At 45.8% G+C, this 25,987-nt stretch overlaps 3 protein-coding genes and 2 non-coding genes across 7 annotated transcripts; 4 read left to right on the top strand and 1 right to left on the bottom strand.

The window, feature by feature from the left end:
- Nucleotides 1-12,513: 12,513 nt before the first annotated feature.
- On the top strand, nt 12,514-12,586 carry TRNAV-UAC (transfer RNA valine (anticodon UAC)). The gene has a single exon. It is a non-coding gene; the product is annotated as a tRNA-Val (tRNA).
- A 146-nt stretch (nt 12,587-12,732) lies between these two features.
- Nucleotides 12,733-13,413, top strand: LOC136514473 (uncharacterized). The gene has a single exon (XM_066508423.1). The coding sequence runs from the start codon at nt 13,006-13,008 to the stop codon at nt 13,258-13,260; it is 255 nt and encodes an 84-aa protein (XP_066364520.1). The 5' UTR covers nt 12,733-13,005; the 3' UTR covers nt 13,261-13,413.
- A 1,907-nt stretch (nt 13,414-15,320) lies between these two features.
- On the top strand, nt 15,321-18,313 carry LOC136511407 (uncharacterized). 3 transcript variants are annotated; one of them, XM_066505474.1, is made up of 4 exons: nt 15,321-15,579; nt 15,800-15,862; nt 16,537-16,647; nt 16,741-18,313. In XM_066505474.1, the coding sequence occupies exons 1-4, from the start codon at nt 15,394-15,396 to the stop codon at nt 17,956-17,958; spliced, it is 1,578 nt and encodes a 525-aa protein (XP_066361571.1). In that variant the 5' UTR covers nt 15,321-15,393; the 3' UTR covers nt 17,959-18,313. The 3 variants fall into 3 exon arrangements, with proteins under 3 accessions (XP_066361571.1, XP_066361570.1, XP_066361572.1); XM_066505473.1 differs by having other exon boundaries at nt 15,800-15,997; XM_066505475.1 differs by lacking the exon at nt 15,321-15,579 and having other exon boundaries at nt 15,658-15,862.
- Nucleotides 18,314-18,746: 433 nt separating this feature from the next.
- TRNAK-CUU (transfer RNA lysine (anticodon CUU)) lies at nt 18,747-18,819 on the top strand. The gene has a single exon. It is a non-coding gene; the product is annotated as a tRNA-Lys (tRNA).
- Nucleotides 18,820-19,604: 785 nt separating this feature from the next.
- LOC136511405 (probable hexosyltransferase MUCI70) lies at nt 19,605-25,548 on the bottom strand. Its single transcript, XM_066505472.1, has 9 exons — nt 24,799-25,548; nt 23,651-23,890; nt 23,343-23,556; nt 23,128-23,237; nt 22,822-23,021; nt 22,034-22,137; nt 20,595-20,782; nt 20,305-20,504; nt 19,605-20,029 (listed from the first exon to the last, which is right to left on the bottom strand). Exons 1-9 carry the CDS (start codon nt 25,046-25,048, stop codon nt 19,811-19,813), a joined length of 1,725 nt encoding a protein of 574 aa, XP_066361569.1. The 5' UTR covers nt 25,049-25,548; the 3' UTR covers nt 19,605-19,810.
- Between the last annotated feature and the right edge of the window lie 439 nt (nt 25,549-25,987).

Here is a 25,987-nt window from a genome sequence, read left to right as displayed (position 1 = left end):
ATTCGTTTGTACATATAATTTACTAGCACATGAACATTTATTAATTGAACTTTATCGTGACAGAAATGAAATTAGCAGATGCTTATCTTCTATGACCCAGTTCAGCTTACCTTATAATCTGTGGCAGAACCGCCTAATTTAATGTCTTTCAGAGTACTCGTCTTCCATTAGACACTAAGTACCCAAGGGAGAACGCTAAATTACTCGGTTCCGTCGGACACACTCCAGGGGCGAACCCAAAAATCCATATTTTTCCATCAGGATCACAAATGAGAGAATAAAGCTTACATCATTCTGAACCATTTCTTACATCACTTTTAATACATCATCAGAGTTTAATATTTATTAATATAACAGCGGAATGAAGTCATATTATCAGAGTTATGAATAATTTAATTGAACAACGGAATATAAACATGTGATCAGAATTACAGCGTAAATGAATATCTAATCATGACATGATGAAGTATTGATATAACGACAACAGATTATGAAACTTTCATTTATAAAAGCATTTGGTGAAAGTTATAAATAACAACTACGATCGCAGCATAAAGAAATCCTCGCTGAACCCACCAGGAGGTATCCACACACAAGGGTCAGCTCTAGCATCCACCTGTCACCTGCAACAGGAGGAATAAAACCCTGAGTACTCAATTGTACTCAGCAAGACTTACCCGATGGGATAAAAGAAAAGACTCCAAAAATATGCAAGGCTATCGGGCTTGTGGATTTATTGCATTTGCAGGAAGCATTACTAAGTGTGCGTCCTTATATTCGATTTTTATTAATAGCCGCATTGGTTCATTAACTAACCATTCTATGTAACCACCTGTGCTACTTGAAGCAGGTGGTAAGCAATCAGATTTCCTTTTCTTTTTATCTTGCATCTTTCAGTTATTACTACGGTGCTAAACCGCAGACAAGCCGTACCGGATTTCTCGACGATTCGCGAATCAATGTACCCAGCTAGGTGCCCCGAAACACACGCCCCGCTTGTACCCCAGGCACAAGCAGGACTAACACATTACTCTCCTGTCCTGGGTGTCCAGGTCCCCGTCCAAACTTAGACTCCAAGACCCCACTCCTGAGTCCCGGACTCCGTGTGGTGCAAGGACCTCCACCATCCTCGCCTCCAATCAGTCGGTCCGAAAAGAGCCAGATCTGCGACAAGAGAGCAACAAGTCTTTCCTGCGCCCATACCCAAGTATGCGCTCGGGACAATAAATCTGTGACTTGCCTAGAGCCATATGCAACGACCGGTCCTTAATTGACATAGACAGGGAAAGCAGTGTAACCAAGCCATGCCCCGCGTCCCCGGCGACACAACCTCTTACACCCACCAATACCCAATCCATATCCCTACCCGGTCACCATTTATCATTTCCACAATTTATATTTTCCAAGTGATAATAATGCAGTAATATATTTCATATCTCTCGCGAGTGACAGGCAATCACTCGAGTTCTACTGGAGTCCTGTAGCATGGCATTCTACACGATCCTGTCATACTAGTAAGACTCATAGGATAAAGATATATATGCAACTGGGTTTCATTCAACTCCTTAAAACTTAATGCACAATTATAATTTAAATTGCAGAAAAGTAGAGGTTATGCACCGGAGCTTGCTTGGGTAAGATATATTAAAAGTTAGTATTTGCATCTTCATATCATCCACCAGCAACTGAATAGCAAGCCCATTGCATCATCTCCCGGAGAGAATACCATTACACCATCTTCGAATTCCTAATCATCTTTCAATTGATCTGTTGATCCATCATCGTACCTATATGATATGCAATGTGATGCAATGCAAAGACGTAATTAATTGACTGAAATTGGGATTCATAAAATACGATCTACGCCTCTCAAGTTAACGGGCTAGTTCTAACTACGACCGTACTTATGCTACATATACACATTGTCGAATAAGACGTTATTTTCCAACAATAATTTTAGTTATATAAACCAAGGTGTTTCTTTATTTTATTCTATCGATTTAATCATTACTCGAAATAAGACATCATTGTCCATTTAGCAAACTAATTATTCTGGAGCTACAAAAATTATAGTGAATACCTAATATTGCTAGGAGCCTACTGTACAAATTTCAGATTCAACAATATTACAGATTTATCATGGAAATTCCTATAAATTTATACTTTACAATATTAAGTGCCTTAAATTAATTATGTAGCTTTCAAAAATGTTATCAAACTATGTGAATAAAATCTACTAATAGGTAGCTCATGATTTTAGGAACTCAACAAAGCTGGTCTGTCATTTTTATGATTTTTCTACACTTTATTTTTAATTTCTGAAAGACACTGAATTAATAAAACTAAAACAACGCACAAGATAAGAGGCCAACTCGGCTCGCAGGCGCGCGGTGGCCCAGCAACTAGGCAGCCCAGCCGACACCAGTCCGGACCAGGCGGACAGCGCGCGGCGGCCCAGGCGCGAGTGGCACTAGGCCGGCCCAGGCGGGTGTGAGTGGCACAGCGCGACACTGGCGGCCCAATAGTGCGACAATGACCGGCCGACCCAGCGGCAGGCAGGCCAACGGCCCATGCGCGGCGGGACGAGCAGGCCGGCCCACACGACCAGGGCCAAACAGCGGTGGCATTTTAGCAATTAGGCCTCTGATCTTCCTCTAAATCAATCCGCGGTACTAACGTACTATTTAAGTGAGTCTAGTATTTTGCACTGAGAACCCCCGTACAAAAATCTACTTGGACTCTTACCCTTCTACCCACCTCTTCATCTTCCACGAACAGAGCACCAGCGGAGTACCGGCCGGCAGCGGCAATGGAGGCAGTGCACAGGGCAGCGAGGACCGCGGTGCGGCCGGGCGCTGCGGCACGGGCGCCGAGGAGCCGTGGGTCCAACGCGGGACCGGGAACGTGGCGCAGCCAGGCGGATGCGGCGAACTGGCGAGGCGTTGCGGCTGCGGACCGGACACGGCGAGGCACGGTGGGACGGTGCGGGACCGCGCAGCTCGGGCGCACAGCGCGCACTACGCAGGCGAGGGCGCAGGTCGGAGGTGGAGGAGACGCTTGAGAAGGACAGCGTCATGGAGCCGACAAGGCTGAGCCGCGCCCGGCGCTGCGGGAAGGAAGACGAGGTGGGGAAAAATTGCAGGACCGGCGGAGCTCCGGGCTTGGGCGGCTGCGGGCGCACGGAAGAGGCCGGCATCGGCGCGGACAACCCTGGCGTGGACGCGGCACGGAGGGAAGAGGAGGGACGCCGGTGGCGCGGTGCGCCTACGTGCGCGAGGAGGGGAGATAGACCGGCCACGGCGGCTACGGACCGGAAGGAGCAGTGGTGATGCGGTGCACGGCATCGCAGGCTCAGGCGTGGAGCCGGCAATGGCGCCGCAGCGGGGCAGCGGACCACGGCGATGGCGCGGATGAGGGCATGCGGTAGCGTAGTGGTCCGGTCGGGAGACAAGCGCGGAAGGAAGAGGAAGCGAGGCAGAGCCGCGCGCTGGCAGGAGGGCTCCATGGCTCCGGGCGCGCCTGGCGCAGCCATGGCTAGGGGCTGCGGGAGGGCAGCGCCGTGGCTCGCACGCACGCGGTGCGCCTGGAGCGACGCTGGGAAGGGAGAGCAGGAACACGGGGCTACGTCCAGCGCGGTGGTAGGCGAGGGAAAGGAGTCTGCTGCTGCCTGGACACTCAATGATGCAGCAGGGTACTTGCTCGACTGACGCTCGCCAAAATTTTTGGACGCGACGCAAGAGAGAGACAAGAGCAGAGCCGGCGAGGAAACAAGCGCACATGGGCGGCCGGCCCAGGTGTACGCACGGCAGTGCCAGCGAGGGCATGGACAATAGAGGCCGGCCAGGATTTGACCACGCAACAGGAAAGCAAGGACCTTTGGAGCACCTCCAGCGTCAGTATTCAAACCGTGCTTGGAGTATTGCTTCGCCGGCCACGGAGATAGCAGGAACAACACGACGTGGTTGCATGTGTGCATGTACTTGCTTGCTTGCTGAGTGCACATGCGTCCAGTGCGGTTACTGATGCCGGGTAAGCGGCGCTGACACTTGTTGTTTGCTCTAGAATGACGCGACGGAAAGCAAGGCAGAGAGCAGAGAAAAGAAAGAGCGAGGAGCAGTCGGTCAACGTATACAGTCAATCGCTACTAGTATCGCTGAGTACATTTTTAAATTAAAAACCTGAGCAACTCGTTTCGAAATTTTTTCTTAGACCTAAATCGCGGTGCTAAACGAGATCGTAACACCAGGGGTGTTACATAATCCGCACTATTCAGCTTGTTTTTTCAGCCGAAACAGTATCTTCTCTCACAACCATTCAACCAAAACAGCGTTTTTCAGCCAATTCAGCCAAATTTCAGCAAACCGATCAGGGCCATGTACCTAAATAGAACCCTACTAGCACAATTCTCTGTGATTTCAGCTAGCCACGTCATCTATATGGCCCAACTTTCTTCATCCCTTTGTTTAACGCAAGAACAGAACACCTGTCGTCATCGACGTTTCTCCTTCCCAGCAACAGCCCTTCACCACTCGGTCTCTTCTCCTTCCCCTCCAACTGTTCTCCTTCCCATCATTCTTGCCCTGCTGCGTCCCATAGTCCCTCCACAAATGCTCCTCCTGTAACGGACTAGAGCATTCATCTGATCCCATTATGTGGACTGCTTGAGTGGCCTCTACTGTCTTCGTGTTTAAATCAAACGCATCCATGTTCGCATACTCATCTCTGGCATCACCCTCTGCTCAAGGTAAGTGGTTGTTCCTCATTTTTATCCTCTCTTGCTTTCTCCAAACCTCTAAGGGTTCATGTTCCAGTCTGTCAGATTGCACGATTGCCTGCTCGAATTAATGGTGCTTGATGATTTGCCAACAAGGGCATTGCTGCAGATTTTATTCAAAAGGCGCTCGATGATTTGCCAACAAGGAAATTGCTGTAGAATTTGTGCTTCATTAATCTCTTCCTTCTCGCACTGGTACAGAAAGTCTCATCTCTTATAAATTATTTGTTTACAATGGATAACTGCATGCATCTTTTATTTTGTTTCTCTTGCTGCTCGCTTCACCCTCCTATGTCTGAATCCAATTTAACCACAATTGAGGTGCGTGATCGTCTCCTGCTGCCAGCACCATGATGACATCATAGTCGATGCCTCAGTTTGTTCATCATCAATGCTGCCAAGCAAGCTGCGAGTGCCATCTAGATGCATGACTGCTAAATTATTAACTGAGGTAATTTTTTTATACGCGCAACGCTGCTCCCTCAGCATCTCCTGAACATGTATGCTCAACGAAAGAGTTGTTGGATTTTCTTTTCTTTTTTACTTTTCAGGTAAGAGTGCCTCAATTTCAACCGAAGTCAGCAACAAAATCACGATAATCAGCTTGAGTGTAGTTCTTTATGCACAGTTACTGTTATGAGAGTTACTAGGTACAAGACATATTGGCCCCATTCGCTTCGCTGAAAAAACAAACCGAAACACCGTTCCGGCTGATTTGTTGTGAGAGAAAAACACTGTTCCGGCTGAAAAAACAAGCTGAAAAAGACGGATTATAAGAGAAGCGATTGATAATTAGTACATCCTCTTCTTTTTACGGGCACACAACAGGTGTTTCATTTATATTTTCCCTTTGTCTTATTTGTTGAGCTCATCATCTTGAAGTGGCAATTTCGTTGCAGGCTGTGATTTATGTAGTTGAACTATTTATTTATTAATTTCCTGTTTTTTTCTCATATTGCATTATGCATATTTTTTTTTCTAATGTATATGTGCCGTGAAATTGACAGTCTCCTCTGACAAGACCTCGCTGTCATGGTTGAGAAGAGCATCAGAGAGTGTCAAGCCATCGACAAGCGTATATGAATATACGATGGTCAGGTCCGCAGTTCCAACTTCCAAGGCCATATTGGCTACTTTAGATATTCGGAGGCTTCTTGCTGTTACCATCTCTGTTTTGACCAATTTTCTTGCCTTTAGAACTGCTACATCAGCAGCTCTTACTTTGTAGGTCCTTACTTATCTCTGATGCATTCGTTTAATCACTGCTGACTTAGTTTACCTTCTCAAAGCACAACCATGTTTATCTACTATAGTCAAAATATGTACACATTGACTTCCTCTCCAATTTGTTGGTAGTGAATGAAGTTTCTCTCAGCCTAATATCGTTGAGTATATGCCTGAAAAGATATGGTTTTGAATTTGACACTACGGTCAAGCAATAGAACTTTTGAGATTGAGTCTCCTGGTCTTTTTTTCGTTTTTTCCCTACTTCAATGTCCCATCCGCACATACACAAACATATAGATTCAGATATCATGTAGTACGACTTTCAGAATGCTGTTTTATTTATCTTTTAACCATTGTGACTACATTCTACAACCGCACATTTCCACTTGCACACCAGACCATAAACATCATAAGCAAATGAAATGCAATGACAAACTCAGAACAAATTATGTTGCATAGAAGGCTCTCCTCAAGTTAATATAAGAAAATTCCCGCGGTAACACGCGGGTATCATCTAGTTAATATCAACTCTATGTAATATACTAGTGGAAGGCGCGCGCCCTTGCGCGCGGTTAGCTACAGGGCAGTTTATACATAAAGGATTGCACAATAGCATAGGGTGAAGCCATATTTAATTTCATAAGACACATCAGGCTGACAATGCACTTCGAAGTTGGCATCATAAGAAGCAGTTGTAGGTTTCATGAGCAGCATGTCCTAATTTGCATCTAAAATCACGGGCTGTAATAAGCAGGGACCAAATGTAAACAAGACGGAACAAGGTGGGCCTGTATGTTTTCAGATCATGGTCATCATTGCGATCAAATGATAGACAGTAACACGGGGCATGATGGATTAAAGCAATACCTGAGTAAAAGATCCGTACTTGCATTTACGATACAAATGCAGGTGTCTCAGGTATTTTCAAAGTTACGTTCATGTATAACTATTATGTCTTAAAATCATGAATCGAATGAGTTCTTACAGTTTAATCTCACACAAATCCAACCTATTGGTGCTTGATCAAACACCTTGGACACAATAATGATGAGATCTATGAGCTGGAGACCACACCGCTGGGAAGCACCTATTCTAGTACGAAACAGAAGCATAGAATGGGGGATTAGAGGAGGAAGTAAATCTCTAGAGTAAATTTGATGCTCTTAAGCATTGTCTCTTGGGTATCTAAAAAGCAGGAAATCTAAGAAACAATCATTCTCTGATAACTTACACCACACTCCCTTCAATAAAACCATTCTTTGGAATTGCACTTTGTAAAAATAATAATAATTTTACAGGCTTCTTCAAGCAGAAATAATACGACAATTGAGAAGAGTGGTAGTAGATCTATGTATAGGAAACTAAACAGCGATGCAAGGTGGACATAATAAGATTGGAAACTAAGTATTTACTCATTTTATCAAACGCCCATAGCTATACCACACTATTGGCATTGACTCACTTATATTGTCATAAATACCACAGCAAAGTGCAGTGCAGTGCTTGGATTTTTTATGGTGACACCTAATGCCTCCATGTAGACATTTTATTGAACACCTTGAGGGTCGTTCACTAAACATACGACTTGCAGATCAATGCATATCAGTAGGAATGAAATGCATTTAGCGCAGGAGGGGTGAACCACAGATGAAGAATCAATATTGTAATGAGTGGAAATGCGCGCAAATAAGTGTACAAAAAAATATTAAGGATCAATGGTGCAATTCAACTGTAATTGACATATTCAACATATGAAACAGAGATCAACTCAGAAATTATCTACCTACATCTGTAATGAGCCAAATCCACCTTCTGAATCTAGAATACTTATCAAACCTTCTTATCCACCCATGATAGACGCAATAAGGGACTCCACATAAGAGATAGAATCTCTAGCAATTTTGTTAACCTACATTAGAGACAAAGATAGATTCACTGATTAATATGCCAAACACGGAAGAGAAGTGCAACTCTATAGACTTCCATGTTTCAGGCTTACTGTGGTAAGATGCTGATGATAAAAGTAGAGTTTTTTAAGGCTTCCATGTTTGGAGAGTTGGCTCTCAAGCTCATCCACACATCTGCAGAATATGTTAACTGTAGTCAGATTGAAATGATTCTTAAAGAATTTTGATTCAAATTCAAGTATTTGAGTTCTTGCCAAAAGCACAATAACAGAGAACAAGAGCTACGCAGATGGATGCACGATAAACAACTACTTTAGTTACTCCACTTTATCAACTGTATTTGTAGCAGTGTAAAATATAGGGATAAGGGACATGCAACTAATGGCACGAAGATGGTATGAAACAAGGTGTAGTTTTAGGAGCATCAAATAGGATTCTTTATTTATGTTGGGCCAATTATGCTAAGCACTAATGAAAAGGAGGAAAGCATAAAAGATTTCATGAGCTTCTGAACAAAAAGCACAAGGACTACTTTAACCTTGACTTCATCATATGCTCCACCTGTAGATGTTATTAGCATAATAATTGCGATTGCTGAAACTACCATGTACCTTTTCATTCACAATTACAAGGTTGACATTAATTCTGCCATGAAACCTAAACATATATTGTGGCATGTCTAACATGAGGATGCAGTGTGGGGAGATGGAACGGTATCTTGAAAATCCACCAAGATAGCACGTTGAGTAAATATAGGAGTATATAATAGTGAGAATTCATGAGCAAGTGGTAATCCGTAATTTCTGAAATAACAAAATCGAAATAAGTATACCAAAACAAATAAGCCATCCAGGTGACCTATTGTTTTATCCATCATAATATGATATTTTAATATTTTTTAGATAACTATGCACATATGGTATGAAATTAGCACAATAGTGTAGTACAACAAAGGAAGGTGTACTGATATATTCTTGTTTTTTCTATGAAATCAACATAACCAACATAGCTACCTGGATGTAAATAGGGTGTTTCTCGGTACATCAAAACCTGAAAATTACAAAGAACTTCATACTATTTGCATTTTTTGTATCGATATATAGGGTTGCATGCCCAATAGATCTGTTGGTGCAATAACCTAGTGAACAATGGACAATAACAAAATATACAGTTTGAATCTTTCTCATGGAAAACAGGAAGAGTGCCAGGTTTCTCAAAAGAACTTTTGTGATATAATGTTGGGAGGACTATTATTTTGAACAATAAAATCACTTCTGTGGAACGAAAAATTGTAATGGCCTATCAACACACACTATAGTTTGCAAGAAGTACTTGCAGTTATGAACTGTTTTGTGTGGCTTCATACACTAAACAGAGTAGAAGTTGAAGATTTGTAGAAAAAAGGTTTATTTCCAAACTGTCTGATTATGAAGTATCTAGCATGAGCACCAGGCAGCATCCTATTCACCACAAGAGAAATAGGAAGGCTGATCTATATAAGAAAGTTTGGGACGAATTAGCAACTCTAGAGCTATGGTTGGCAAGTACATGTAAAGGGTACATAATTGACAAATAATTTTGCTCGATATATTAGCAATTGCAAAAGTAGCCTGTAAGTAATATCTGTGACATTTTGCATGAGGGTTAAAACGGAAATGCACCATCCACTCACTTTTGAATCATGGAAGACAGCATCCACATCATCCAATGGTATGTCATATTTCTGGTCAAACTCCAGGTGCTTGTAGGCCTTTCTGAACCAGCCATCGTCTAGTATTCCAGGGATTGTTATTCTCTGTCACTATTTTAGGGAAAAAAAGAGCAGCAATCAATTAGGCCTGATGAATCCGACCAAACTATATGCATCGAGCCATTAAAAAAACAAGGCACCCAACGCTATAGTCAACATTAGCCTGAAGAAAGTTAGGGTCCGACGAAAATGAGCAAATAGGTGGCGCCATAAAGTAATCAGCAAAATAGGCCCCGCTCATATCGGTATTCATAAGAGTTTGGTAACCATCTGTTCCACCCCAAACTATATAGCTTTCGCCATCTAGGAACTAAGTGACCTGTAAGGAGATAAATTCAAAAAAATGCGAAAAATGAAGGAAGACCAATGATGAGGATCACAGATAACCGACCTGAAAAGCTTTGCTGATTTGGCTAGGTGCATAAGCATATACTCTAATATCTGGTCTGCAACATTAACGAAGTGTGCTGTTAATTTATACCCATACTGTGAGTCCATAACTCTATGTATATCTATTATAACACACAAAGCTCATAATCCAAGATAGCAAATAATGAACCAACACTAAATCCATCATCCCTGCAATGTAGGAACTATACCAAATAGCTAGAGCATCAGGCGACGAATCCGACAACACAAATAGGGATAAAGTATCATGAGATACCTGATCGTGAACAACCAATCCCAATAAACAGATCCTGTCGAACAGAGATCGAAAGCATAGGACTTTATCAGAAACATAAGCAGATCATGTCCAATATAACACGTAGCAATTATTAGGCAGGTAAGAACCATCTATACAGCGGCTCTTGCAAAGGTAATGTAACCATCAGTGAGGCAGAAGACTTTAAGTATTGAAGCGAGATACAAAGCAACAGTATGAACAATAGAGACTTTAAGTATAGCAGTGAGATATAAAGCAACACTATCGATAATAGTAAATCCTAGAACGCTAATCATGCAGTACCTAGATCCACACAACAAAGATAGAGAGAGCGAGGGCAGGAGAGAGATAGAGAGAGAGAGAGAGAGGAGATGGGAGTTTACCCCGTCATCGACGCAGTCTCCAGAAGGACATCGACCTGGTGGCCGCCGGTACTGTCGCCGGCGGGAGCGTTAAAAGAGTCAAGGTTGCCATGGCCTGAGCTGTGATGGATATTTTTTTCTAATGCATGAGTGCCATGTAAAAAAATATCATTTTCCCTATGGGAATGAGGTAAAAAATTTAAGCAACAAAGTGAAACTCGGTGGCCTGCCATCCAGTCTGAGTTCCATACGATACTTTGGGGAACAGGAGAGGCTCAACCATTAGCTCCAAGCAAGCGATCTTTACATAACTTTTAGGGACAGAGGTACAGCAAAACGAAATAGCTAATGTGGTCCACAGGTGGCCTTCATGTATTTGGTGAATATTAATATGTTGGCTGCTCTGTGTAGATGCTTACTTGTAGATGGGAAAATACTACCAAGAAGTGAAAGAAGAGAGAAAGATCTGTGAACACCCATGGCAGGTTTAGAGAGGAGCAAGTATGAGACTGGTCCAACACGCACTGGGACTGTATCATTGCAAAGCTACATGAGGGGCAAAAAAAAAAAGGTGTGCAGCCATTATTTTTCATAAAAGAAATTAGCGTGCCCCTTCCTTTACATGTTGAAAATCACCAACATATAAGAAAAAAAGAGCACTGCAGGGGATCCTATCATATTGCTATTAAACTTACGCAGTCATAACCAGCATAACTACAAAGAAATGAAAGCAGCATTAGTTGACGGACAAATAATTTTGCAGACAGCCAAATTAGCATTAGTATGCACAAAAAAAATGAACAGCCATGTAACAAAGGTTCTGAACATGCTGAATCGTATCCCAGAAGGATGCATGAATACACGAACCTCTTGTCGACTGGCCATGCTTGACAGAGCGTACCAAATCAGGAACCTACAACAAACAAATCGAGGTACATCTAAAAAAATACACAGGCATAAAATCGAAATACAGCCATAGGAGGACCTCAGCTAGCTGCACACGCCACAGGGAGAGAAAGGAGCCGGGGGCGGGTTCGGCGTGCGAGAGAGAGAGAGAGAGGAGTCGGGGGCGGGGTTCGGCGCTAGGAGCTCCCGACCTAGGGTTTCCTGTAGCACATGAACGCCCGCGGCCTAGAGAAGGATGCAGCGCCGGGGGGCAGCCACCGGCAGGGCCCGATCACGTTGCGTCGTGGCCGGAGACAGCCACCGCCGCCGGCCACGCGCGGTGGCGCGGCAGAGGCCGGGGAGTGGCGGCGCGGCCTGGCAACGCGGTGAGCCAGCGGCACTTGCCCGGCCGGCACGCCGTGGGGAGGTGGAGGAGGAGGACGAGGGCGACCGCAGCCGCGCCGCGCTGCTGGCGCCGGTGGCCGCCCTGGCCGCGCGTCGGGAGAGATCGGGAGAGGGAGGGAGCGAACGAGAGAGAGCGAGGAAGGGGGATCGGGAGAGGGAGGGAGCGGACGAGAGAGAGCGAGGAAGGGGAAGGAGAAGCAGAAGTCTTGGGAAGGGAAATCCGAAGCTGGGTATTATATTCGTTTCGCTGGATTCTGAGAAGAAGCCGTATAAGGTAAATAAGAGTGCGAAGAATTCGAAGAAGCTGGAGAGGACGACGGGAAGCTGCTCCGGACGAGAATCAGCTTCAAGAGATCTGGGCCATCGATTCGTAAATCCGACGAAGGAAAAAATTAGAGCGACGTGGCCGGTGTCTCGTCCTTGCGGGCTTGTCTAGGTAAACGCCGCCGATGCTGGAGACAATTGAGTCTTGTGCGTTTTGTTGACATCTGGGCTAGGGATTTATATATATAGTATTAATTGTGTACGAAGTCATCAAAGTTGCTGTGGTGTAGTGGTTATCACGTCAGTCTTACACACTGAAGGTCTCCAGTTCGATCCTGGGCAGCAACAATTTTTTTTCACGCATTTTGTTACTTTTATTTTAAATTTATGAATTGTTTTTTCTCCCTACCTGTTGACTTCCGTCTCCTTTCCCGAACACACCCCCCCCCCCCCCCCCCCCCCCCACACACACACACCACCACCACACACACACACACACTTTTTTTTTCTCCATCTCAAAATCAAAAGAATAATAACGCATCTCGTTCGACGTTCCAGGTTCTTCAGCGTTTCGCTGCCCGCAGCTCGGCGGCTGCCACCCATTCACCCACCGGCCACCGGCATCGTGAAGTCGGGAACCCACCCACAGACTCGCACTGCACTAGTCCAGTCCAGGGAAGCTGGGAGGGATCAGGGATCCATCCACCGTTGTGTCTTCTCAGGTCTACAGGACGCCAGGCCAGGTGCGCCGCGCGTCCGTGGCGGCGATGGGCGCGGGCGGGAGCCGGGCGCGGCAGAACGCGATGCGCTCGGGGGTGGTGGTGCTGGGCGCCGTGGCCTTCGGCTACCTCTCCTTCCGCGTCGGCTTCAAGCCCTACCTCCACCAGGCCCAGGAGGCCATGGACTCCGCCCGCGACCCCGACGCCGCCGCGGCGAGGGACGCGTCCGACGACCCCGCCGCCGGCCGACCCGGGGGAGACCTCGCGCCGTCCAAGGACCCTGCCGTCGTGCTTCGCGACTGAGGTGCCGGGCCGCGAGCGGCGGATGTTTGGTTGCGCCATTTTGGCAAACACCTCGTACGGTCTTTATTGCTTCGACTGTTTTGGTAGTATATCAGTATATGTACCCTGGACACAGTTTCATTCTGTCACCCTGTGTGAGATCTTCTTTCCTGCTGTTTTGAACTAATTTCTGTTTGATGCCCACATAAAGCTTGTTGTTCGATCCATCAGTATGCATTGCGAAGAAATCGATTCAAGGCTTCAAGCTGTGCTAACGTTGGATGATCCGAGGAAACGACGGTGCTATCACATGTAGATAGACTTGTGTTTGTGTAAATGCCCCATTCTAGCTGATGAACTCTATCAGGAAGATGAGAGTAGGAGTAAGGTGGAAAGCAAAATTTCCATCGGATGGTTGAGAAATGAGAAGGTACTATTAATCAGGTCTTGAAATTGATCATAGAAGACGCTGAGGACTTGCTTACGACACTTAGGGCAAGTACAACGGGTCTCTTGACCTGTCCCTCGTCGCCATTTTTTTCAAAAAAAAAAGCCCTGTCGAAGCCTGAAGACGCCCCTTCCGTTGTCTCACGAGGCAACGGCTTGGTCCCGTGCTCTGATGCATAGAAGACGACCCGAGCAGCGTTGTACCGGCCATCTCAAGTCTCGACGGCGCAGATCCCGGGCGCTTGCGCGCGCGGTTGATGTTTCGGCACGCACGGGACGGAGAAGTCCCGCCAAATTCGTCTCCCTGCATCACCGGTGAAGCAGCGACACAACTCCGTTCTTCATCCTCGTCGGGCACCCAACCTTTGGCGTTCGTGATGTTGAGCGCCTCGGCTAGGAAGAGCAAGCTAGTTGCCACAAACAATTAGAGCAAGGGTGCCCCGGCTGTTGTGTCGACGACGGCCCCTCGTCTATGGGTTCTACGACATGCCTTTTTAATTGTCCGTACGTCAAATTCTAGTCTCCTAGAGACGACGCCCTTATCTGTGGATTATACATGCCCTTAGAATTTACACCTTCCGTGGAGAATATAATGCTCGTTTCGTGAGTCTAAGCTAACTAAAAGGTAAATAAATACTAATATATTTTTTACGGTAATCATATTTAGAGATATATTCCTTTTAGATGAAGGTAACAGGACTTATATTGGCTCCTTCCAGCGGAGAAAGCTTTTAGGGGAGCTTCCTGCTCTGATGATCTCTCCTCACCTTTGGTGCTATTTTCTCAAGCATAGCGAATTTCAAATGGTTATATTGCTAAAAATCAGCGCCAAACTTTCTCCTCACTCCCATCTTGCATCATCTGTTCCGGTAGCTCAAAGTTTTAAAATGGTCATCGCACTAGATCACCTGTAATTTGAAGTTTTTTCATTCCATTCTAAAAGGCCCCGTTCGCTTAAACTTATCAGCCCGGCTTATCAGTCATGGTACAGTATTTTTCTCTCATAACAAAACAATATCAACCGACTTATCAGCCGCAAAAACCATGAGCCGAATAAAACATAAGTATGTGGCATCTTCAAATTTTGAGTCGTCAATCCTTTTAATAATGGGACCGAAACCTCAATTTTGCAGGAATTTAAAATGTAGATAAAGAAAATGTGTATGGCTGGTCCTGTTCGTTCCGCTGAAAAGTATCGTTTCTGATTTATTGTGAAAGAAAACACTGTACCATGAGTAATAAGCCGTGCTGATAAGTTCCAGCGAACAGGTAAACCATTACAAATCGAGATTTTCCATAGAAATGCCAAAGTAAAAAAAGTCAAACAAATTTAGGATCAGAATTCTCGTTCCTATGAAGACCTAGGCCACAACGGTGGATCCAGACTCCCACGGCACGAATCTTTAGGGCCCGTCCGTTTTGCCTTAATCCTAGCCGGAACTGTTCCGGCTGCTGCTTGCCTGTATAAAAATACGGCGGTATTTCTGACCGGATCAATTCCTAGCCTCTGTTCCGTGCTATACGAACGTGCCCTTAGGGGAAAAAAAACAGAAAAAATTACTACCGGTGCCGGCTTGGACGCCTTGCTCTTGGGCTCTCTTGGCTCTTGCCCAAAACAGTTCCAGAGCGCACGTTCAAGTTCCACCGTCTCCAGACTCCAGAGCCTTCCCTTCCCGACCGTTGCGCCTCCTCTCTCTCCCCCCAACTATGCAGAAGAGCGGCGGAGCCAACTCGACGGCGCGGCGGCGCCCGCTCACCGTCCACTCCGGCAACAAGGCGTGCCCGGCGCTGGAATCCCTGGTCGGCAAGCCCCCTCCTCCCGCCGCCCGGGCGACCGCCGCCGAGGTCGACGCGGCGCTCGCCCGCGCGGACCTCGCGGGCATCGTCTCCCAGGTCGACCCCCCTCCACTCGGAACCCTAGCTCTCTGTTCTTCATCTCCTTTGGTACTTGGTGATTTCGTGATGCCGGAACCTGTGCGTCCTTTAACAAAATTGATTGTCGATCGAACTATCTGGTCAAATTAGACTGGTATTTGCGCTTGCCTGCACTATTCGCGATTTGGGTTGGCAAATTCGTGGTGATGTGCTTGACTACTTGTGTACTACTATGCAGAAGAGCCTCGGAGCCAACTCGATGACGCCGCGGCGCCCGCTCAGCGTCCTCTCCGGCAACAAGGCGAGACCGGCGCTAGAATCCCTCAAGCCCGCTCCTCCCGCCACCCCTGCCGCGCAGGCGACCGCCGCCGAGGTCGACGCGGCGCTCGACCCCCTCCTCTTCGCCCGCACCGACCTCGCGGGCATCATCTCCCAGGTCGACCCCCCTCCACTCGGAACCCTAGCTCTCCGATCTTCATCTCCTTTGGTACTTGCTGATTTCGTGAGGTCGGAACCCGTGCGTCCTTTAACTATCTGGTCAAATTAGATTGGTATTCGCGTTTGCCTGCATTATTGCCGATTTGGGTTGACGAGTTTGTGGTGATGTGCTTGAATACTTGTGTACTACTAGTTAGTTTCATATTAGTTTCAGAAATGTAGTGCTTAAGAAACCTCCTTACTGATTCTGTTGAGATGTTTTTGTAGAGCTTATCTGTTTATTGTCTACTCAATTTGTGACCAGCAATTGGAATATTGCAGTTATAAAATAAGGCGAAAAACAGAATATCTTTCAGTTCCTAAACTGGAATGTAACTCATTCGTTTGTGCACAAACAACTAATGGCTCGCTGATCCCTGAATCAGTTCCAGTATGAAGGACTATATATGCTTAAAAATTATTTTGAAAAGTCAGTTTTTCTGTCTGTGTAACATAAACATACTCTTCTAACGTTTTCACATTCTTTTTGTTTGTCAGGTTGACAAATTGGTCTCTGATGCCCTTAAATGCGAAACTCTGTCCAAAAGAGCAACACAAGAGATAGAATCATTCAATGGCTTCTTAACAGACACTAAGGCTTCCTTCAAGGTGTGTACTGTAATCAAATCTCTCATTATCCTCTATGTATGAGCCCCTGGTATTGCAGTTCTCTTTACCATCATGCTTTTTCTTTGTAAACAGCAATGGTCTTCCAGACTGAAGCAAGCACTAGAGACTGGTCCGGTGGAAACCGAAGCTATCTCAAAAAACACACCGGGAACGTGCCTAAATACTGCTGCAAAAGGGAATGGCAAGTTGATCAGCGGCAGCAGCAAGCTACCTGATACAGATCCAGTAGAGTCACCTTGCAGCAACTTTACTGAGGCCGACATGATTGTCTCACCTTCACCACTTGTCTCATGGCACACTGGATCTTGTATGGTCGAGAGCGGAAAGCAGTTGTTTCACTTGACACCATTGCCAAAAACAAAAGCATGCTCATCAAGGTGCCCAACATCAAAAACCCAGATGAAGACAGCTTCTAGCATTGACCAGTTGAATAATCTTGTCAGACCTGTTTCAAAGTCAACCATTTCTGATGATAATCATCCTGATCTAGAGCAAAGTGTGAAGGTAAAGGAATCATGGACTGGCACCATGACACCTCACGTTGCTCCAGCAAACAAGGCCTCACTAGAGGACAAGCTCTGTTCACCTTGCACTTCCTCAATTCAGAAGAGCAGAGCACTACCTAGATCATGCCTGAAGACAGCATTATCTAGCAAGCAGCAGTTGTTCTCTCCAATCCCGGAGGGCTCAAGGAAGGAAGATATTGATAGCAATGGTCCAACTGGGGATGACAAACGTTCTGAATCATCTGATGAAATCTCAAAGGATCTGGCATCAAGGTATGACATTTATGGGCTCAATCGATCCACCAGACAAGCTCAAGATCCTCCAACTGGGGATGGCAAACGTTCTGAATCATCATCTGATGAAATCTCAAAGGATCTGGCATCAAGGTATGACATTTATGTGCTCAATCGACCCACCAGACAAGCCGAAGATCCTCTTGAGTGGTTTCTGTCACCACTCAGGACCATGGTGTTAACAGACCCATCAGACAATAATCCACTTCCAACTCCAGCTTGGACTAACATGGAGGGGAAACTGAATGTTCCAGATGACAAGCCCATCCAAACCCCTGCTGTGCATAGCAAGGCCTTGCTTGGTACGCCCTGGAAAGGCTTGGAAAGCACGAACCTGAAAGGAAGGTTGGCTGGAGAAACTACTCTCAAGAAAGAACTGTGGACTCGGTTTGAGGCGGCTTCAGCTAATGAGCTGCACTTTGATAAGGCGCGCTTCCAGAAGACAGACGCAAAATGTTTCCTAGACATGCTTGAAGAAGAGGCATCGTGATTCTATAATGTAGAAGAGCAGGACGGTTTGCACTTGGGTTAGGCTTTTTTGGTTGTAGCGAGATGCCTGGGACTGTACACTGCGATCAGAGACCCTCTTGCCCACGTCTGAGTGCTTAAAGCCGAACTGAACTGCTCAAATGCAACATCAGTGGTCAATTGTTATTGCGGCAGAGTGCCTTTGTCATGGTCAGGCTGAGCTCTCGAAGCTTGTGCTGAATGGCCTCAAAGTGTTGTAACTACTCCTGTAGGCCCTTATTAAGCTTAAGATAAAACTGGTTATCTTTCTGCATTGTCTCGAGCTCTGTTTGTACTCCTCAAACCTCAATGGTACCACGCTATGTGATCATGGCTGCTGTTGGTTGCCTTGCCGCTTTGTGGTGAACGCCCTGCTGACACCTATCAATCTCTGCAGCTCTGCATGTCTGTGTTGCTTTTCACCTGTTTGTTTCCAACTCCCCATGGCTTTGGTTAGCTACAGCCATGGGAACATTGTTTCCAACTCCCCATGGCTATGGTTAGCTACAGCCATGGGGACATTGTTTATACTCCGTTCGTTTTTAAACATACACCTTCAGGACATGCCAATTAGTTCATTCATATATTTAAACTGGAGGATGATTTACTCCATTTTCATACCATTAATGTGCACTAAACATTCTCTAGACATATTGTTAGTTAAGCAAGGTTTGATCCCCATCCAGGAACCATGGACTTATGGAAATTTCTCTCTGGGGCACAATTGTCGATTGACGTCTTAGAAGAACTATTACTTTATTGAAACGAATTGCCCGTCTAGCTCAGTCGGTAGAGCGCAAGGCTCTTAACCTTGTGGTCGTGGGTTCGAGCCCCACGGTGGGCGATTTCTTTTTTTACCGGTACAAGCTTGCGATTTCTTTTTTAACTTTTTTTTTACCAGTACAAGCTTTCTTACTGATTTCTTTTTAAACTTTTTTACCAGTACCAGTACCAGCTTTCTTAGGGCGCGTTTAGTTTCTAGAAGTTGGAATTTAGGGTTACTGTAGTACTTTCGTTTTTATTTGGCAATTAGTGTTCAAACATGGACTAATTTGACTCAAAACGTTCGTCTCGTAATTTCCCACCAAACTGTGCAATTAGTTTTTTTTTCATCTACATTTAATGCTCCATACACAAGCCGCAAACATTCGATGTGATAGCTACTATATCACTTTTTGAGATTTTGAGTTGGAACTAAACAAGAACTTACTTTTTTTTTAGGGCACAAACTTTTACTTCTTGGTAACCAGCGACACGTCTGGCTGCAGTGATTGTGACTGCGGAACGTCTGGTAGGGCGCAAATCTTTTAGCGCAGACTGGCCCACAGCTTCACACCCCCACCTGACCAGGACCTGCTGACCCGTGACTGTGAGGACCGGACCGTTCGCGTGTCCTTAAACTCGACTATCCGTTTATTCTTTTTATTCAGAACAGTATTTTTTTCCTCATAAATTCCTCCAATATTTCTCTAAACCATTCAGATTCCCCCAGAATTCAACCAAGCGAACAGACCCGAATAGCCGGGGCTACCTTTTGAACGAGTAGTACTTGCACAAAATTTACAAAATAATAAAGGGCGAACTGCCTATGCAGGGCGCCCCCACAAATAGCCGAACATAACATCAATGGAACTGAGTAATATCAATGAACAAAATTGAATATTGGTTTGGCGCTGTTATGTACAACAATGATGAACAAAACTATGAACAAATTTCGCCGGGGCACGGTTACAAGCCCCATCTCTAATGGAACATTGTTTGTATTCTGGTACACGCTGTATAATAAATGTGACTGTGTGGGAGTATCCAGACTCTGCTACTGAGGAAAACTTACGTCACATCGCACCCAACCCCCCGGCGACGGGTCTCGGGAGACGCCGTCGCGACCTCGATTTCTTCTCCTTTTTCCGCTTCACGGAGGGCTTCTTCGACGGAGGAGCTTTCCTGCTACCTGCCCGGACTTTCCGAGATGGTGGTGCGTCGGTCGCCACCGTCGCCGAAGGGGGCATCCTACCGGACGCAATCATCTGCTCCAGTAGCTCCCTGTGGTATGCCTGGTGCAAAGTCAACAGCGACAGATGTACTTGTGAGCTTAACATGTGCAGCCCGTAGTACAACACCCAAATTAAAAGGGCCACCTGTTTGTTCGCTTGATCGTATCAGCCATATTTACCAGTCATGATACAATATTTTTCTCTCACAACGAAATAGTATGAGCCAGCTTATAAAACAAAAAAAACAAAAAAAAAAACGATCTAGCGAACAGGTGCAATAGAAAAAGGTGGGGGAGGACCGAATGACATAATGGATTGTGGGTCAGCGGCAATACCTGAACGACAAAGTTGCGCCTTTCGCAGTCCATGAACATTTCAGGCATCCAGCCAACTCTAGCCCTGATTTTGTCCCGGACGGTGCTGAAACTCATTTGGTCCCTGGAGGTGAAGCGGTCAACTTCATTGAACCATAGGCACGTGAAGAGGTTCGTGATGGGGATGTGTTCTCTGATGATCACACAGCCTTCAGGGACATCTGCATGTGAAGCAAAAGGTGCAACATTAGGATTTCAGCAAGAAACTGAAGTGCCATTACCATAATCTGATCACTGATGAGATAACTGACCACTTGTGATGGGAAGCTTAGCAGGAGAATAATGTGTTAGGCCTTCATTTCTGTAAAACTCTATTTGGTAATCAATTGACGCGTTGTCATACTTCCCAGCAGCTTTATTAGCTTCTGCTTCTTCAAACACATCAAAGCGTTTGTAATGCCGAGAGATTGCAAAAGTGGTATTCTTCCTCCACAGGAATCTAATATTATAAGAAATCAGATTATTCATTATCACTTACAACAGCCCAATTTACACAACATAGCCTTTCAGTCAAGCAAGTTGGGGTAGGCTAGAGTTGAAACCCACCAAGAGCCCCAAGTCACGATTCAGGCACTTCGATAGCTGCTTTTCAAGTACACCTATTCAAACATAGATCTCTAGGTATATCCCAAGCTTTCAAATCTCTTTTTATTGCCTCCCCCCATGTCAATTTCGGGCTTCCTCTACCTCTCCTCGTATTATTAGCTTGGCTTAGGACTCCACAATGCACTGGTGTCTCTAGAGGTCTCCTTTGGACATGGCCAAACAACCTCAACCGATATTGGACAAGCTTTTCTTCAATTGGTGCTACCTTTAGGCGATCACGTATATCATCGTTCCAAACTCGGTCCATTATTGTGTGACCGCAAATCCATCGTAACATACGTATTTCTGCAACAGTCAGTTGTTGAACATGTCGAATCTTTGTAGGCCAACATTCTGCTCCATACAACATAGCCGGTCTAATCGCCGTTCTATAGAATTTCCCTTTTAGCTTTTGTGGTACCCTCTTGTCACAGAGAATGCCAGAAGCTTGTCGCTACTTGATTCACCCTGCTTTGATTCTATGGCTAACGTCCGCATCAATATCTCCATCCCTCTGTAGCATCGATCCCAGATAACGAAAGGTATCCTTCTTAGGCACTGCTTGACCTTCCAAACTCACATCTCCCTCCTCCTGTACAACTCCGCCAAAGTCGCATCTCATGTATTTGGTTTTAGTTCTGCTCAATCTAAAACCTTTAGACTCAAGGGTCTGCCGCCATAACTCTAGTTTCCTACTTACTCCCGCCTGGCTTTCGTCCACTAACACTACATCATCAGCGAACAACATACACCAAGAGATATCCCCTTGTATGTTCCTGGTAACCTTATCCATTACCAAGGCAAAGAGAAACGGGCTTAAGGCTGACCCTTGATGAAGTCCAATTTACATGGAACACTCAAATAAATGCCGTACTAAAATGATAAGATACAAATATAACAAAAACCTGCCACAGATCCAAATCTACTGTAACTAGTTCACGATAGTATTGGTTATAAGAAATTGAAGTGAAGTTGCCCCGAATTCATTTAGCTTTCCTCAATTTGACAGGTTATATATCTTTTCCAGATTTTCTCTCCAAGAATAGAAGTATAGAATCATCAAAATGTAGGACATTACAAGTAAAGCTCTCTACATCAAGAATACCTCTCAAGCAGGAGATAGGGATCCGCAACAAGCTCAAGTTTTGCATCTATCCAAACTGAAAATCTCACATTTGGAAAAAGCCTATGGAGCAGAAGTTTTGGAATCTGCACAGATAAGTATTTGTCCATTTAACTTGATGAAAACAGTGTACAGATAAGAAGGTAACAATGCTGATGCAAATAACAAATACATTTCCTGCAATCAAACTACTACTAAAGTCAACAAAACTAATAGCTATATATATAGAAGAATTTTTAGACACCTGGAAGGAATTACTTCAAACAACACCTAGAAAACACATAATGAGTGGCCTCGACTACTGAATCATATAATAGTTACCTATTTGAAAACAAATCAAGGTTACAGCAGCTAAGTCAAGGCAAAAGAGCCAATAATGAAAATCAGTTATATAGGCCAGAATATGTTGAGTATATATGAGAAAGAAATGATGGATAACACAAGAGCATAATTTGCATAGTAGCTCACTCAATAAGTTTGACAAGCATACATGCTATCACTTTATCCATTTTTTTCATAGTGTACATTTGAGCACTTAAATTATCCCCAGTTTCTTATGATGTTCTAAGATATGGCTATGATTAAAAGCCTGGTGAGTTCTTTCTGTTCCAAAAGAAGCTTCGTTGTCTTTAGATTAGGTACTATGTTGATATGAGATTCATATTCAGAAACCAACGTTTTTTTTTGTTGATTATTAAAATGGGTGCTGATAATAGATGCACAAATCACAAGGGGAAAAAATCTGTTATCGCAATTCGTAAGATAGGCACCTTTCCTGTACGCCTTGGGTCTTCATAAGGGAGGTTTCGGACAACCACCAGCCTCCACAGTCCAACTTTATTATTATTGTACAGAGAACTAGAATTCTTGACATAAGCCTCTGTTTCTTCATCTACAAACATATAGAAACATGCATTTGCCTTTGAAAATTCACTGATGTTCCTCGGATGTTGAATCATATCATAATTTCCTGAGCAATGGTATACAAATAGTGAGCAGAGAGACTCATTGCAATCACAGTGAAGACACTTTTTTAGGACAAAGAGCTAATACTATTAGCGAACAGTAATGCATACCAAAAATAGCAGAAGCTACGACTAGCTCACGGCATTGTTCCATCTCTAGCAGATCATCATCCTGGATATCGAATCCAGTACCTTGGCCAGGCTTCTTTCCTCTGACAAAGCTGATAGCAAATAGTATAAAACATTAACTTCAGTACTCACATTGAAACTACATTTATTTTGAACAAGTGCAGATTTAGTCTGGACAAGGGATGCATGTAACCTACCCGCAGTGGACAGTCATTGATTCATTAATGTTGAAAGAATTGTTTCTCTGCTCCAGGGATGGATGCCCTCCAAATCCAGATCCCTGATTTGATAAATTTGCAGTAATACCATCTTCTGATACATAGTTTAAGTTCTTTAGGACAGGTGATGGTGAAGCTTGTAGGGGCATCAAGGCAAATGCTTGATCCACAGAAACATAGCAAACAGGGCATGCTACAGAGGAAAATGAGAAACAGATAACATGATCAGTGATTATTTACAAATTAATTTGCCATGCTAGTAGAAAGATGCAAATAATAACTCTTACGTCGGGGTCCAGTGCGTTTCTTATCAACCAGCGGAGGAGGAACTGAGAAGCCTTCACAAGGATGTGTGAAGTTTGCATATGAAAGATGAAGCCGACTTGGACGCTCGATTTTGTTGACAACACTGGTGGAGTATTGGTTTCCGGACATCATTAGAGGCCGTGTTGTGCTGGGATACTCTGACTTCTGTATGGCATTTGGGACTTCGTAGTTATTTACAATACTAATTGAATTACTGTCATCTGAAACAAGTTATGAGGAAAACAGTCAGTGGCTATACTACTTTGTAACCACAAGGCACATTCCAATAGAAAACATCTGTTTGACAATTCCTGAGAACATTGCACATTTTAACAAAAGGCATACAACACGAGCAGCAAACTGAAAGGCCCATGGCTTGGAACATAAATCAAGTGTCCTGGTTTGGTCATCTCAATTAGCAACAAAATCCATTGCTAAAGGTCATGCAAGATAGGCACAAGCACAACAGAGCTGAGCTCAACTCGGCCATTTGATTTTTCTAAAAAAAAAAGAAACAAATGCCCAAAACATCTCAGAGTGAATTCCCTAATCATTTTAACCATAGCCATCAGCAGTTCAGCATGAAACATAATTACCCAAACAAAAAATTATACACTACCTTTTATCAAAATACACACTAGCTCGCAAAAGACCAGGTCATACTCGGCGACACAGGACTACGATGTGAGAAGTGAGGAGGGGGTTGTCACACTATCAGCGCGGCGAGTATGTAACAGGTGCAAGCATTTGACAGCATCCTCTACACGGAGTGGAGTACGCGCACACGATTGTTCCCCGTTGTTTAAAACATAACGAACCAGTTCAAATTCTGTAAACGCCAGCTGCATGACCCTGTAACAGGTGCAAGCATTTGACAGCATCCTCAACACGGAGTGGAGTATGCAACCACGATTGTTCCCCATTGTTTATAAAAAAGATAACAAACCAGTTCAAATTCTGTAAACGCCAGCTGCATGACCCCAGCACAGTGCTCTAGTATCTTCTAAACTAAAAGGAACCCACATCACAAAGACCAGGCCAGAAAGCAGAGCACCAAACGCGCGCAGAAGCAGCCAGCATTAGAGGAGAGGAGAGGAGACGATCAAGGTAGCTGGGATGGCACGCGGACCTTTGACGACGGCGAAGAGGGAGCAGAAGACGGCGGCGGACGCGACGGCGAGCAGCAGGAGCACGCCGGCCCTGCGTCGGCCGACCAGCCGCAGCGCGCGGTGCAGCAGCTGCAGGCGCTCCTTCTCCCCGCGCAGCGGGCGGCAGGCGGCGCCGGCGCCGGCCTTCCTCCCGCCGCTGCCGACGACGGCGGCCGCGAGGGAGCCGTAGCTCCCGGACCGCAGGCCCAGCGAGGCCGCCGAGCCTGTCATCGCCGGCGCCCCACTCTCATCCCAATCGCCGGATCGTGGGGCCCGGGCCCGCGAGATCCCGCGCCGCGCGCGCGAGATTCGGCTGCGGCGGCGGCGATGCGACGCGGTGCCCGCGGGTGGGAACCAGATCAGATATTCAGATGCGCGGGGGGTGAACCGAGGCGGATGAATACTTAACGCGCTGGGCGCGTGGGATCGGAGGCAGAGGCAGAGTTGGGTGGGGGTTAGAGGCGCGGCGCGGCGCGGCGGGGGCGGGCAGCGACGCGGTTTGCCTGTTCGGAATCGGAGAGCGAGCGGGCAACGGAGCCGGGCGGGAGGGTAGGTTGTGCGCCGGCCGAGCGAGCGAGCTCGTGATGCGATGCGACAGACCGACGACGCGCTCGCTCTTGGGGGGCGGTTCCTCGCGCAGTCGCGCTGGTTTCCTCACCTCGCCTCGTCTGCTTCCTCCGCCACGGGCTGACTGCGCTGCGCCTGACACTGACCGGCTAGACGCCTAGGCGGACGGTTAATAAATAAACGCGGCCACCAACCGGTTGATGTGGGGACGTTAGCGAGACGACGACGACGTAGCGCCCCGCCGGGAGCGAGAGCGACCGAGCGCGAGGGTGGGTCGGCGCCGTGCTTGCCAATAAAAAGAAGGCCTGCATGGTTGGTGCCATTTCCATTTGGCACTTCGCATCGCAGGCACGGGACGGGGTCCGCCGGTCCGTTGCGTCGGTGCGATGGCGAGGAGTGCTTGGCAGGTGAGACAGCACGTTTACACGTTTGATTTGATGATGCCGGAGCTGAAGCTAAAGCGGTTTATTGCCAGAAAAGAAAGTGAGGGGGTGCCGTGCATCCGCAGCCGTCGACTTCTTGTGGCTTCTTCAGTGGACATCGCGTGCCTTTCTCTGAAACGACGTTCCAGCGGCCTGTGTTTCCCCCGTTTGGTCCGTGGAT

This window comes from Miscanthus floridulus, chromosome 16, assembly GCF_019320115.1.
Source record: "Miscanthus floridulus cultivar M001 chromosome 16, ASM1932011v1, whole genome shotgun sequence".
Classification (NCBI taxonomy): Eukaryota; Viridiplantae; Streptophyta; class Magnoliopsida; order Poales; family Poaceae; genus Miscanthus; species Miscanthus floridulus.
The sequence above is the reverse complement of the archived record's forward strand: the minus strand, read 5'-3'. Positions and strand labels throughout refer to the sequence as shown.